This window comes from Amphiura filiformis, chromosome 17 (genome assembly GCF_039555335.1).
Source record: "Amphiura filiformis chromosome 17, Afil_fr2py, whole genome shotgun sequence".
Taxonomy (NCBI): Eukaryota; Metazoa; Echinodermata; class Ophiuroidea; order Amphilepidida; family Amphiuridae; genus Amphiura; species Amphiura filiformis.
The window spans coordinates 45,064,287-45,079,119 of NC_092644.1; the positions used below are offsets into that span (position 1 = coordinate 45,064,287).

The 14,833-nt window shown below is 36.3% G+C and overlaps 1 protein-coding gene across 1 annotated transcript in view; it reads left to right on the plus strand.

Annotated features, from left to right (window-relative positions):
- The window catches only part of LOC140137860 (uncharacterized), a 102,970-nt gene extending 94,714 nt beyond the window's left edge, over positions 1-8,256 (plus strand). Inside the window, exon 7 of the mRNA XM_072159663.1 lies at positions 86-8,256. Within this exon, the coding sequence (XP_072015764.1) occupies positions 86-185 (100 nt within the window). The 3' untranslated portion in view covers positions 186-8,256. The remainder of the gene's footprint in view (positions 1-85) is intronic.
- The last annotated feature ends 6,577 nt before the right edge of the window (positions 8,257-14,833 follow it).

Sequence of the window (14,833 nt, forward strand, 5' to 3'; positions counted from 1 at the left end):
TATTACAAAAACTGTGATATCGATATAGCATGCTAGTACGTATTTCCTACTAATGCTGTTTTCTATTTTACTTTCACCTCTCCAGAATGTACGCTGCGACAGTAGACGATTCAACAGCCAAAGTCTGTACTGCTACAACAGCGCCCTCAGCGAATAGAAGTCTTTTTACAAGTTTGCCTAGCTAGTGACGCAGGGTGATAATAGAATATTTTGTAACTAATCTAAAGTTGGGAACTGATAAAGTACTGGATAATTTCTCCTTTGTCATTACAGAACCCTGCTCAGTGGTCACTGATCAAAAATTCTCACCTGATTAGTATTTTGTAACAACACAACATTGAGTCATAGTTTTCATCAGTCTGTTTTAATGGTATAAATACATTGTTAACCACGACCAAATGACTCAACGTGGCTCCCAGGGAATATTACTTTCAATTTTAGAACACGCTACGCCATTTAGCACCGTTTTTGTTGGGAAGAGCGATTACTAGCAAATCCAAACTTGGCGGCTGGTGTAATCGATTAACTCAACTATTCATATCGAAGTTCGTTACTGAACAGAAATTATCAAACTTGTACTCAACGCGGTATGTTGTCTTTGGACAAAAACATGTCTGGCTCTGGACGAAAAGAGAATATTTAACTTGGTATTGAGCAGGCGCGAGTGTCGGCATGGTGTCATTGCCAGAATGTGTTTCAAATATATAATGTTGAACTAATACTGCAACTGTTTGCCGATCATGAAGACGAACTAACTCTGCCATTGATAATTCACTATGTCAAAATGCTTCTAAGGATATGACGGTGAACCATTATAATGTTTGAGGATCTGTTTCAGACACAAAATGCGGTAGTGAGCCGCTTGTGGTGAGAAACACGGGGCTCACTTAATAGTGCTGGTACTGAATTTCGGTAAATTGTCCTAGGACATGTAGGATTATTCATATGTTACTTTGATAAGAGCGTGCCATCCGTGCCCGTGTGACGCTACGACAACGTTCGGATAATGAAACGGCTCCCAATTTGACTGTGGCTCGCAAATTCCAATATGCGTATGCGCATATGATACATGAGGAGAAAAATTGTTATCTCATGAAGCTTGTGTTTATCAACATGATCAATAGATTATATTTTTGTTGTTATTGCGCATTGCACAGTGCAGTGTTGCCTAAATGTATGGAGTTATCATCAAATAAGAGTCCAGGTTGTAATACTAGTTCAAGCTTTTTGATCTTCATTCTTACTTAATATCACCTGGTTAGTATTTTGTAAGCTTGTACAAAACAACATTGAGTCGTAGTTTTTATCAGTCATTCATCAATTATTGTTGACCACGTGACACAATGTGGCTCCCAGTGTTGCTATTAAATACGTTCCATTTCAGGACACGCTACGCCATTTAGCACCGTATTTTGTTGAAAAGAGTGATTACAAGCGAACCCAAACGTGGCGGCTGACGCAATCAATTAACTGGGCCATTCATTGAAGTTCTTTTTTGAACAGAAATGATCAAAATTGAACGGGGTTTGTTGCAATTGTTGTCCTTAGGTTAAACACATGTCCGACCCTGAACGAAAAGAAACTACAAGCGTTACCTTACTATTGATGTGTTATCATTGCCAGAATTTGTTTTGAATACCGTACTATGTTGAAAAGTAAAGTACACACTTTCCCGGGACATTTTCGGTGACGAAGACCATTAATGCAGTAGATGTAAAATGTATTGCAGTAGACATAATACTTCATGCATGTAACGGGGTCTTTGCAGAGCTGGATTTTGATTAACCTATTTTGAATGCTTTTGAAGATGTATATGTAAAATACGGCAGTGAACATGGTGAGCAGATGTGTGAAGCCATGGGCCCATTTTATAGTGCACGTGCCAATTTTCGGCAAATTGCCGAAGGAAAATTCAAAATTTATATGCTATAAGAATGTGCTTGCAGTGGTTATGTGACCTACAAGGATGGTCAGATAATGAAACGGCTCCCAATCAGTACAGGAGTGTTAAAAGCGAACAACACAATGTACTATAAACAAACGATGTAGGCCTACGTAGTTATCTTGTTAGCTCTAAATATGAGGTTGTTCGACTAAATCATTACCAGGACTATGATTCGATAGAGTATGCTTCGCATATATCTAATGTCCATGCACGGGCTTGCAAATTCCGATATTCAAATACGTTAATATCGTGTACCAATGTGTATGAAGATAATTATATGGGAGCAGCATAAACATGATAACAAACTGGTTGAGGTCTTTGCCCCGGGTCTTCGTGCGAGAGGTCCCGGGTTAAAATCCCTGCAGGACCCACCAAAACATCCGCTCTCCCCGCGGCTCATCTGGCAATAGGCGGGGCAGATGTCCCATGATAAAATACCTCATTTCAGTCGTATCCAATCAGGGTAATAAGCCCGATTATTGGCTAGACTTACATATCCTGTCGAAATGCCCCGACCAGCTATCTACGGCGACCCCTTCACCAGGTCACTGGTCTATGTGCCAGGACGAAGTTTCCTCAGCGTTATCTTCTAGATTTCAGCTATTAACGCTTAGATATGCTTGACATAAAATAAAAAGTGAAATTTGTTTATCTCGTAAACCATGAATGTATCAAACATTGTATCACTGATTATTATACTTTTTAATAGCGCATTGCACAGTGTTACCAAAATGTATTGAATTGTCGCTATAAATTCATATAGGCTAGGCAAATTAAAAATTTACCCACTACTAATTGCATTGGAATCAATTTTGCATGCGTCATCTCAAAAAAGTTCACACAAAAACATATGAAAAGTCCCCCAAAATCCAAGCAGTGGAACAGTGCCTAAATTGCATAAATCCAAAATGGCCGCTTATGCAGGGGTGAAATTTCAAATTTGGTCAAATCTTTCTAAAAACAAATACCAATGTATTGCTCTGGTCATAAGGATTGAAGAAATCTCCGGTGTATATTTCCTATGTATTGCCTATGTAACAAAACATCCAAAACAATGCAACTCTTATCACTTCGATATTTTTTTGCCAAAGGAACAATTTGAGACCAGTTGGATTAAAATTGGACAATATTTCAAGTGTAAACGCCCGTGGGCCCAAAATTTGACCTTTGACCTTTTTGCCTATAACTCAAGAACTATATGTCGGATACTGGTCAAACTATACTTTTTCTTAATCATTATGATGATAGCAATACATTGGTATGGTTATTAACAAGATTTGACTAACTTTGAAATTTCACCCCTGCATAAGCGGCCATTTTGGATATGCAAATTAGGCACTGTTCCACTTCTTGGATTTGTAGGGACTTTTGATGTGTTATTAAATATGCTTTTCTGAAACGAATGGTGATTAAGGGGGTACTACACCCTTGGCCAATATTTTGCCTATTATTTGCATTTTTCTCAAAAATTATAGCGCATTGGTGACAAGTAAGATATGTATATTATAGGGCAAGGACTACAACTACTGTACTGAAAATTCAGCAACTCAAAGCAAGTAGTTATTGATTTATTGATCAAATATTGGTTTTCCCTCATTTTTGACTGTAACTCCACAACTGTTGTCTGTGCTGAAATAAACTTTCCAGTGCAGTAGTTGTAGTCCTTGCCCCTATTATATACAAATCTTACTTGGGCAGGGGTGTAGTACCCCCTTAAATGGATTCTATTGCAATTAGTGGTGGGTTAATCCCTTATTTTTCTTGATTTGACTAGCCTAATGCTGCGAGAAATAAGTTAGACATGATGTCTTGCATTCATTTGTAAAACTAATGCGACGCCATAAATATTTTAATTATTTTAGAGTAAGAGCATTAAAAGCTAATTCCGTCGTTCTCTAAGTGCTTGTTCTGTATAAGCGTTCCCAGTGGACTATAGTAGTCTAGTCACAAACAAGGCATGTGGTGGCAAAACAGTATTTTGTTATTTTTTTTTTTTTTTCAGTTTAGACGCTTTTCCGTAATTTTAGCCTAACCATGTTGATGAATACCATGCGGTTTTTGCACCAGTAAGTAAATCCTTTAGGGAAAAAAATGTACAGTGTTTAATTAAAATCTTTTCTTAGGGAAGTATTGTCGCAAACGTTGGCTCAGAAACATTGCGGAAAGGTTTTCAACAACCGAAAGGGCCTCCATAAGTGAAAAACGTTAACGGAGATTTTGTATATCTCGTCAGGAGTAATATTGTGTCTCGTCTCAAGTTAATAGTAACCCCATGTTGGATTTGGCAGATGGCAGAATCGAATCTGTTTGTTTACGTGGTTGCATTGCCAGCATACACACAAAGCGTCCATCGCGTATACGCTCGCGGGATTAGGTTAGCGCGCATGATTCGAATCTGCCAATGCGAAATTCAACCTGGTGTTACGCTCGGAGACAGACAATAGGAAAGCCTTCGATGAAAGTAAAAATAGAGGTCGCATAGTGTCTTGTAATACATGGTTGTGTATTCATATATGATTCATTAAAAGACTTAATGTAAGATTACTTTCTCGATCTGATCAGGATAGAACATAACGGATAAGTGCCCCTATAAAGATAAAGAAGTTTCCGGGTCTGTGTGACGCCAATGTCACCACAATGTCACTCCATCGCGTCGAAAACTACACCCCAGTTTCCCACGCCGCGCCTCATGTCCAAATAGCCGGGTAGCCACCCTGTTGGAAATCCGACAACTGGGTACCCCGTACCGTTGTCACAATGGTGTCACATCGAGAAATATATGACGTCATTTGCGGTGTTGGGACCACGAAGATGACTTCTGGGTACCGAACAGGTGACGAATGGGGGAAATAGCTGACGAAGTCACTTTGACGTGACTACATTCTTTGTACCATTATAAGAACCTAGTCGGTGAAGTACCTAATGAGTCGCCAATGCGGTATCCAGTAGGTGACACATAGGAGGCCAGCAGCTGTAGTCTTTACCTGGAGACTCACTCACCACGTTTTGTTAATAAGAGCTTGAACCCCGACGCGTGTGGTGCAGGACCTTTTGTGGATGGTGCAATAATTATGGGGTGGTGAATTACAGGGAGCACAGATGTTTTGGCAAGCCAAAACGGGGAAACGATTTTTTGAAAGACTAAAGGGGGTGGGGGCAAGCGAATTTTGGCATAGATATTGTGAAATTTTCTGCTCACCATCACATATGATTAGGCAATTTCAGGTTTTAAATTTGGTTCTCCCAAATCTGCCATGTGTAAAGGCATCTCGAAATGGTGGACAATGATTTGTTAGCATGTCTAAAAGGGGGTTCAAAGATCTTTTGGTAGACCATTCTGAGAATTTACCACTCCTGTGGTACACATATTAATTGTACAGCCACTAACAATATTGACGAATAGTTGTAATAGGATCATTTTGAAATTTTCGTCGCTGTTGATGTTGGATGTTGTAATAATATGGTTAAAACTAATTACAAGAATTCGCGAATTTTTGCCCTGCACACTGCACCTCTGCATCGCACCACAGATTATCAAAGCATAAGCATGTGCATAAAAACATGGAGCATAATTCTATGGACATTTCACATTTAATATGCAGAGTCCTTGTACGTATGCCCAGACGTAAGTGCATTATAATAAAAAGATGTAATATTAATGTAAATAATGTATAAATGTACATAATGTAATTTATTAAAATCTTTAAATAGCACATAACACTTTCGTAAATGTGAAAGCGAAAATTTCTAATTGACACTTTCGTAAGATCACTAAAATAGGATTGTTAATGTGGTTTGATATATTTTTTATCATGAAGGTGTTGAAGAATACTCGAACTACATGTATATATATCAAAATTTGATAAGCATTTAATGCTTACCACAGTGGTACTTACTTTATATTTTAACTCTCTTTTATTGAAATGTCGCCCTCACATTATAAAGCTGCCAAACTCTCTCACTGAGCTCACTAGAAAAAAACAATACCATTTTGTAATAATTGAGGTCGCTCTTAGCTTTGCAATAACAACCGGTCATAAAAAGTATAATATAATAATTATTATCAAGCGCAAACCGATCGTTTTTGTTTTTTGTTGGTTTTTATTTTGCTTTTTATCTTTCAATATTTATTGCTTTTTTTATTAAGCCCAAATCAATGTCAAATTTCAGTAATAATTACTGATGATGTCAAAGTTAGCATTAGTCTACCGCGAGTAATATTAAAATTCTGATGTTTGATTTGATTTTTCAAGTGATTTTTCATGTGATTGTTTGCACTTGAAATTAATCTATCCTGAGATTTTGCAATTTGCACCAAAAAGGGTCATAGCTCTCTTTTGTTTTTGATAAAGTAACTGTGAGCAATGTTTTGAGCAATAGCCATGCAACAATGTGTAGTTTGAATACAAAAATTGGTTCTTAGTATTATAAATCATATATTTTAGAAATAAAAAAGTAATGTCGAACCCTTTACACCTAAATAATGTGTCCGAGGCAGTAAAAAAGTAAATAATGACTGAGGCGCTGCCAAACCCATTATTTCAAAGGTTTTTACTGCCAAGGACACATTATCTGGGTGTGAAGGATAAGCCAATAACCTTTATTTCTATTCTTTTACCGGAAAAATAGTGTGATTTAAAGTGAAAAGGTCGCCTTTTCCCCAAATATTGTTTTAAAGTTGTTTAGATCAATGTAAAACACATTCGTGTATCCACAGAACAAGTGCTAGTGACAGCGGAAACATTGTACGCGTAACCAAGGGTAATGCTATGCGTAGAACATACTGCAGTTACTGTCCGTTTTCCTATACACAATACACAGTGCTCTCACCATTGACGCGTGACCTTTACAAATGATGTATGTTGGGAGAATGGACACTTGCCTAGTTAACATCACTGTGTGAAAAATAACCAGCGAATATTTTATTTATTCTCCAAAACTTCTAGCAAATATATTTCTCTAACATGACCTAAAATTACAGCTAGGTTAGATGTTCAGAAATGGTCGCACTTTTGTAAAATATGAGTGAGGGCAAGGCATAGCTAGCCAACTCCCCGTGTTAATTGAATGGAGATTTGACCGAAAATATTGGTATCGGACCGCTCACTTCTGAAGGATGCCACAAAAAACCGGTAAAAGCTACATTTAAATTATTCTAAATAGGTTCTAGAAAATAAAGTTTTGTAACATGTCCTAAATTTTTAGCTAATTTAGATGTTTGGAGAGGGTCGCACTTTTGTGTTTTAGGAAGGATATGTAAACGACAGATAACACCAAAAATATGAAGAAATTATTTCCAAACCGTGTTAAGTCAACAATCATTATGTTGCTCATTTTGAAGAATGCTGGTGAACAAAAAGCAGGTCTTTGTCTCATTTCGTGAACAAAAGTACACATACCATTGTTTCCTTTCGTTTCCTTTATAATCGGTTACCCAACTGAAGCTATAAATACCAGCTTTATTGCGATGTCGCACATTGAAAACAGACACTTGTTCACAACCAGAGAAGATCTGATTTAATCAGTTGAGCTGCTTCAATGAGTGTTATCTTGGTTTAATAGCTTTTAATGGGGTTTAATCCTGCAAAGGTCGAGATGAGTTCTACTGTAGACATGACTGCATCATGATGTGTTACGGCCCGTTGTTCTTGGAGACCATCGGGCTCTCACGTGATGTGTTTTAACGATTCAGAGAGCGCGATTTTGAATAATGGGCAGTCGGGGTAATATAATTGTTCTTTTAGACTGTAACATTTTTGGAACATTTTTTGGGACAAACGTTCTCGACTAAAATGTTTAGGCAGGTCAAGTTATAATGCTAAGTAGTATAATTGCATTACGATGTAATATTAATGTAAATAAATGTATAACATGTACATAATGTAATATATCAAAGTCTAGCACATACAGTTTTGTAAAATCACTAACATGGAATTATTTAATGTTGCAATATATGATTTATTATACAGACTTGACAAGTATGGAATATTTCTTCACGAAGTGCCAATGCTAGTCTGGTATGGGTCTGCATAAAGCACACGGGCTAAATATTAATTGGAGTGTTTTGGGAGATGGTGTAAACTAATTGTGCTTTCCATTAGGTTACATTATGGTGCTCATGATGTAGTGAATTTGTCTAAAATGGTGGATTTAAGGAGGCTGAAATTGAGCTTTGTGGGGACACGATTTCGGACATTGTTCTGTTAATATCAAATTTATTGGGGGTTGGGGGAGATATTTCCTATACTTCGTCGTCAGTCATAATTATTGGCATTTGTCAGAGCTGAAATGCACTTGTAATGTACCACCTTTTTTTAGCTTAAAATATGGCTCTTAAAAGTGGTGCGTACTAAAAAAAAGTTTGAATGTCCCTCATTGGGGGTAAAATGTTATTAACTTACGGTACAAAAACTGCGCTGATTCCTGGTTGTCCAATGAGCTCACGCTGTTTAATTTGTGCACAGTAAGCTTATAACACTTGGCCCCAAGGGGCCATTAACACTTTCTGAGTGCGTACCACTTTTAAGAGCCATTTTTTCTGAAGCTCCTCCCACATTCTAAACTTGTACATTACAAGTGCATTTTATTATTGGTATTTAGGTTCAGTACATCACCTCATTTGATAATATCAAAACAAAACTCAATTTCAGTCTCCTTAAATCGGCCATTTTAGGCTAATTCACTACATTATGAGCACCATGATGTAAACTCGTGGAAAACACATTTTCTATCAAACAATTAAATTTACACCATCTCCCGACACACCCCAATAAATATTTAACCGGTGCGGTTCGTGCAGACCCCTTTCTTCGTGCAGAAATATTCCATACTTAATGTTAAGTCTGTATTTGAGCGTTTTGTTAACAAAAGGATATATTGATAATATACGGACTGATATGATATGAAATATTTCAAATAAGATGAAGTTACCTTATTTTGACCTTTTTTGTATTGAAATATCGCCCTCAAAATTACAATTATAACTATACCGAGTTCACTAGAGTGTACAATGTTTTGTAATTAGAGGCCGCCCTTCGCTTTGCAATTATACAATCACCCGCTCATTTCCATGATTGGAGCAGGAAAATGCCAAAAACAAAGACCACATCTATCTTTTTCCGGTAGTCTACCTGCTATGTTTAGATTCGTGAGAAAATCAAAGAAACACACACAGTCCTATATTGCTGCAAAAAAGATGTGACGAAATTATGTATGCAACACTTTTTTTTATGAAGGACGATTTATTAAGTAATTCAAGGGATACTATTTTAAATAAATCGCACCATAATATTATCAAAAGGGCGTGTACTGACGGTGTCACGGGGAATATCCCCTGAAGCCCCCCCCCCTTGTTTCTTGTACAACTCATCATCACAAAACATAGGAAGAGAATTCCCCATCCTTCTCCATATTACACGGCTGTTTGATGTGATCATTTATTATTTTTTCTAACAAAACATTATTATATTGTTCAATTTTAGTCCTGAATAATAACAACAGTTATCACTAATAAAATGTATATACACATATATTTTGTAGCAACATAGATTTTCGTTTCTTTATAAAATTATTTATCTTTTTGTGGTAATTTTAATTCTACAAACTGTACATTTGTTTTCAAATTGAGGGCGCTAGTTACATATATTTTAAATTTAAATTAGCCACATAATATGAGTTATACCTTACATTTCATCATAAAAAGTTTTTAAAGATTGTCATTTGTTAGTCTATTTACTGATATTCTAATACCATTTTACTAGTGTCTACCCCTTGAAAAGATGCAAACAAGGTTTTAGATAAATAGCGCCATCATTGTTCAACTTTTCTTACTGTCTCAGTTTTACATGCCATCAAATAACCGTGATTAATGATTCATGTTTTAAGGAAGTTATTACTGAGTAAATAGTTTTAAGCAAGGTCATGGCAAAAAGGTGCCGTATCTCTGTTTCTTTGTACCATTATTATCAACAAACAGAGTGAACGAGATATCTCCCATAGAAACTTTTGACATTGTGTTATTTTTGTTTCAACATGATAGGCTTACGTGCCAAATTTACAGTGACAAATGGTTGACTACCCTTTAACCCTTTTTTCCATTGTGGCGTTTCATACCTTTCAAAAGAAGATATGAAAACCTGATGCAATAAATATTTGGAATTCTAATATCAATCAAAAGTACGAAAATACAGAAAATAAAAAAACACCTGAAAATCGTGGAAAAAGCAAGAATTGACCAAGATATGCGCCTCCAAACTCTCAAACCCCAAAATGAAAAGTTGCAATTTTAACGATTCAATTGTGCCTGTTACTCCCGGTGCTTTATTGATTGGCCCGTGGTGCTTGTGTGCAATACAACGATGCGTTCCCATTGAAATCGTTGAAAATGCAACTTTTGATTTTGGGGTTTGAGGCTTTGGAGGCGCATATCTTGGTCAATTCTTGTTCGTTTTTCACAAAACAGGGTGTCAAATGAGAAAGCAAAGTCCAATTAACAAAATGTATATTTCAGAATAATCCAAAATTATCAAGTTATTGAACAGCAAGGATGAATATTACTGACGAGTTTCTTTTTGTGCCTGGTGTTATATACTACATTGAACATACGTTTTAAAGTGAATTATGACCAACAGAGGGCGCTATTACTGTACTAAAGTTAACTAGTAACAAACGCAGGGCGCATGCGCGAGCCGGGAAGTTCAAGCTTGCTGTAGAATCGGTCCCTACACATGTACGACACATTTGCAACGCCCCGACTCAGGTGTCAATTTGTGGATTAAATTAAATAAAATTAAATATCTTTTTTTCTATATGTCCGTTTCTCCGTCTCCCGGGGAATTGACTTGAAAACACTATGAGGATTACTCAGTTAATTTTTGAGGACAAAAATCATGAAATTGGTGGTGTACGGGATTTTTTTATGGCCAAGTTTTAAGGCCAAAAAATATGATTTTTTCGAAATTTTTTTGACCGAAAATTCGACCCTTTCTCGCTTATCTGATGAATTTTCAACTTCTTTTTGACATATGTGCTAGATATGACTTTGGTTTTTATATTCCCTAAAGTAATTGTTGTAATTTTGCTTAGTTTTATAAAAAGAAGTGATTTTCTGCATGGAGTCGTTTTGATATTCAGCTTTGTTTACGTTTCAAAACCAAAACTGAATTTCCCGGCTCGCGCATGCGCCATGCGTTTGTTACTAGTTAAACTAAAGTCAATGATCTCATTGACTAATGTACGGTCATCCAGGCGGCATAGGACACGCGATACGTGACGTTCGAGGCTGGCGAAAATACAAGGCTAATAGTCCCATTTAAAATACACGGTTAGCAGTTATAAACTGGAAAATAACATACTTACAGTGCGGTACATTGTCGTACCCCAACGGTTTTAGAGTAAGATAATTTTGCTTTGACACTACATAACAAATTTAGAATTGTTTGTGAAGATTTCATGATTACTTGTTAATCCAATGGCGACGTCAAAAATGGTGATATCGCATCCACCATCATCTGCGGTCATCACCGTGACAATACACTACGTATTGTCACAGGATTTTCCATGTACATACGTGAGGATCAGGTGATTTTGTCAGTCAAATTGTAAAAATATAAGCAGGTTTTGATTAATGACGGGTTATATCAGTGAGGACTTGTGTTGTGTTTAATATAGTGGTTTTATAGTGGTTAGTGGTTTGGTAATGAAGCAGTGTCACAGAAACAACACAAAATCCACCAAAACCACCTTGGGTACTACATTGGTACTCCTCGGGTACTGCCCAGTACTAGCCAAGTACCTTAGCGACGATGTACCTGTAGTAGTGTATTAATTCAATTTCATGGCATATTGGATGGCCCAGGGGAGAGTTTGAAAGACTATCCATGCCTTCAAGGACATAGTCTAGCCTGCTGTCTGCTGTTTTCTTGGGAAACAAGCATTTCCAATTTGAGCTTTTAAGTGTTTCTATTCTGAAAGATTTAAACAAGAGTCAACATTTGAAAAAGATCTGATTGTGTAATTTATAAATATATGTTTTGGTTTTGTTTTAGCATCTCATACGCCCTCTGTATACCCAGGCATAACTGACCAAAACAACAGGACATCTAGATATCATCATTATCGTACCCAAAACTGAGCCCATGACAATCTACTACAACCCACAGCCATAAGTGTCATAAGTGTACTTTAAGTACACTAAAAGTATAGACAAATCCAACTTCACGCATTCCTACACCTCAATGGCATGCAGCCATAGCTAGGTCCCAGTTAGGTCTATCCCACCTAAAATGTGAAATGATGTGGCCTTGACGGGAATATTAAACTGCATTCCATCACCCGTGTTACACGTAGACAAAAGAATGATGAAAGTTTACAACACAATCCCAGCAAACACAAAAACGTTTTAAAACCGTTTTAAATAAGTTATATTTTGGCTTTTGGTTTAGGTAAAATGTCGGGTTATATTAAGGTCATGATAACGTTTTAAAACGTTTTGTATGAAAACACACTACAACAATATTTTTAAATGTTTTCAACAAATGTTACTGTAAACTATTTTTGCAAACATCTTTGCCAAACATTGTGTCAATACGGAAATAACATTATGTTAAGATATTTGAACCCAGCAAACACAGAAATGTTTTTAAATTGGGTTTTTTTTTCAAAACCTTTTCATAACATTTAAATGTCGGGTTATATAAAGGTCATGAAAACGTTTTTAAAACGTTATTGAAAATATTTTGGGCAAACATTTTTCGCAAAATATTTCTTCAACCCCAAAATAACATTCTGTTTAGAATGTTTTGTATCAAGTTTTCAAGAATGTTTTTGGAATGTTATTGAAACGTTTTTGTACCCTTTATATAACCTGACATTTAAACGTTTTCTGTACAACATTTTTGTTTGCTGAGCAGTAGATTATCAAAAAATGTTTTTTAAGGTTATGAAAACGTTTTATACTCTTATTATACCCTTTATATAACCCGACATTTAAACGTTTTCTGACAACATTTTGCGAATGTGTTTGCTGGGATACAATTTAACATCGATTTTAAGCGTATTTAATCCACCCAATTGATGCAGCGGGACCCAGTAATGGCCGACTGAATTCTGACCACCACTCGGCTCGTTGGATTCGTCTATAGCTATGATGAAAAGCCGACCATCATATGAAAATGTTAACCTTTCGTATTGAAGATATAAATGAAGTTTCCCAAACCTAAATAGTTAATTAAGGTCTTTTGGGAAACTTCATATAGGCTAGGCTAAATCTTCAATTCGAACGGTCAAAATGTAAAAGTTTCAAATGATGGTCGGCTTTACATCCCAGCTACATACACTTTAAGTAAATAACATTTGATTTAAATATAAAGTGTATCTAGTTTACTTCGAGGACTGTTAAATATCAAAAATGACAATTTTTTACAATTTTTAACACAAAATTTGTATTATATCACGAATTTTAAAAAAATCTAAATTGTTTGCTATCAGAAATATATTTGTCGTATTCAGAATGCAATTTGGTGTGTCTCATGTACTCCCAGGTCTGATTTACAACCATATGCTATTGGCTCAATCAGGGGCATAACAAAAGTCTCGGGCCCATTATTAGCTCTATCCCTATCCCACTTCATTTTTGCTCGGGGCTCCTGAACCCTCGAGGCCCGCCCATGGATTCCGTCCACCCGCTTGCTACGCCCCTAGTCTTATAGTTATGGATCGTGGTGGAGAAGCTTTGCTTCGCACTCACGGAACAAAGCGCAGCTCGTGGATTGCATACCTTATTCTATATTTTATTTCCAAAATGGTTTCGCATTCTTCATCTCAATGTTGTTGTTGAACTCTTACATCCATGGTTTTACTATAAAATGATTTATCGGATAACTATACTTTCTTTGTATTTAAAAACCCGAAAAATTAGATATTGTTATTCAATGTGGGTCATTTTGAAAAGTTGACCAATGTACATTGTGATTGTACCCTTTGACCTATTTTGATCTATAGAGCGGACATTTTATAAATGAATTTAGAAGAGCAGCAACGGCACCACTTGCATTACATTCCAGATGTTAAATCTACAGTCCGTTTTATTTTATGGCCATAACTGGTCTTTACATGTAGCCCTATGGAGAGCGTGCCCGTAGAGGGCGCTATAACCCCCCCCCCCCCATTTTAGGAACAAAATGTGATTTAATAAAAAACGGACCCGTGCGAATTTTCTCAAATTTTCAGAGTGTGTAGTATGAACATGTAGAAATATAATCAAGCTCTTCTCCGAAAAAATAACAAGTCCTATACCTCAATGATAATGAAACCTAGGTGTATACATCATTAATAAATTCTGGAAATACATGAGTTTTTGTTTACTGAGTGATCTTTAATGCCATTTGAGCTGCAGAGCAACACTTGATAAACACTTGCACAATCAATAAACACTTGTAGCTTGTACAGTGTAGGTATAGTGGTATTAATCTATAAGCACTAAAATAACACTAAAACACGTAAAAATATAAAGATGTTGATGTTTAGTGCTTAAAAATATCCGTAGTGGTGGACAACCAAACTTTTCTGTCCTGCTATAGGTTGTAATGGTTGTGTGCTGGACAATCTAGCCAGTTTATTGAACGCTGGTAACAATTCACGAGGTTGTGCACAAGTTTATTTTAACACTGATAAAAATCCTAAAACAGGAATGACTACATTGACATTCGAATTCGAACTTCCTCTTGTATTATTACATGAACTTCTGAACTTAGGTTGTACATAATAACCTGGAATTTTTTAGTAACCAAACCAGGTCATGTATAAAAACAAGATCATGACGTAGTCTTTGACATTTAGAAGCGTAGCTTTGGACTCCCCTTTTTACTGAAATGGATTTACAGATATTTC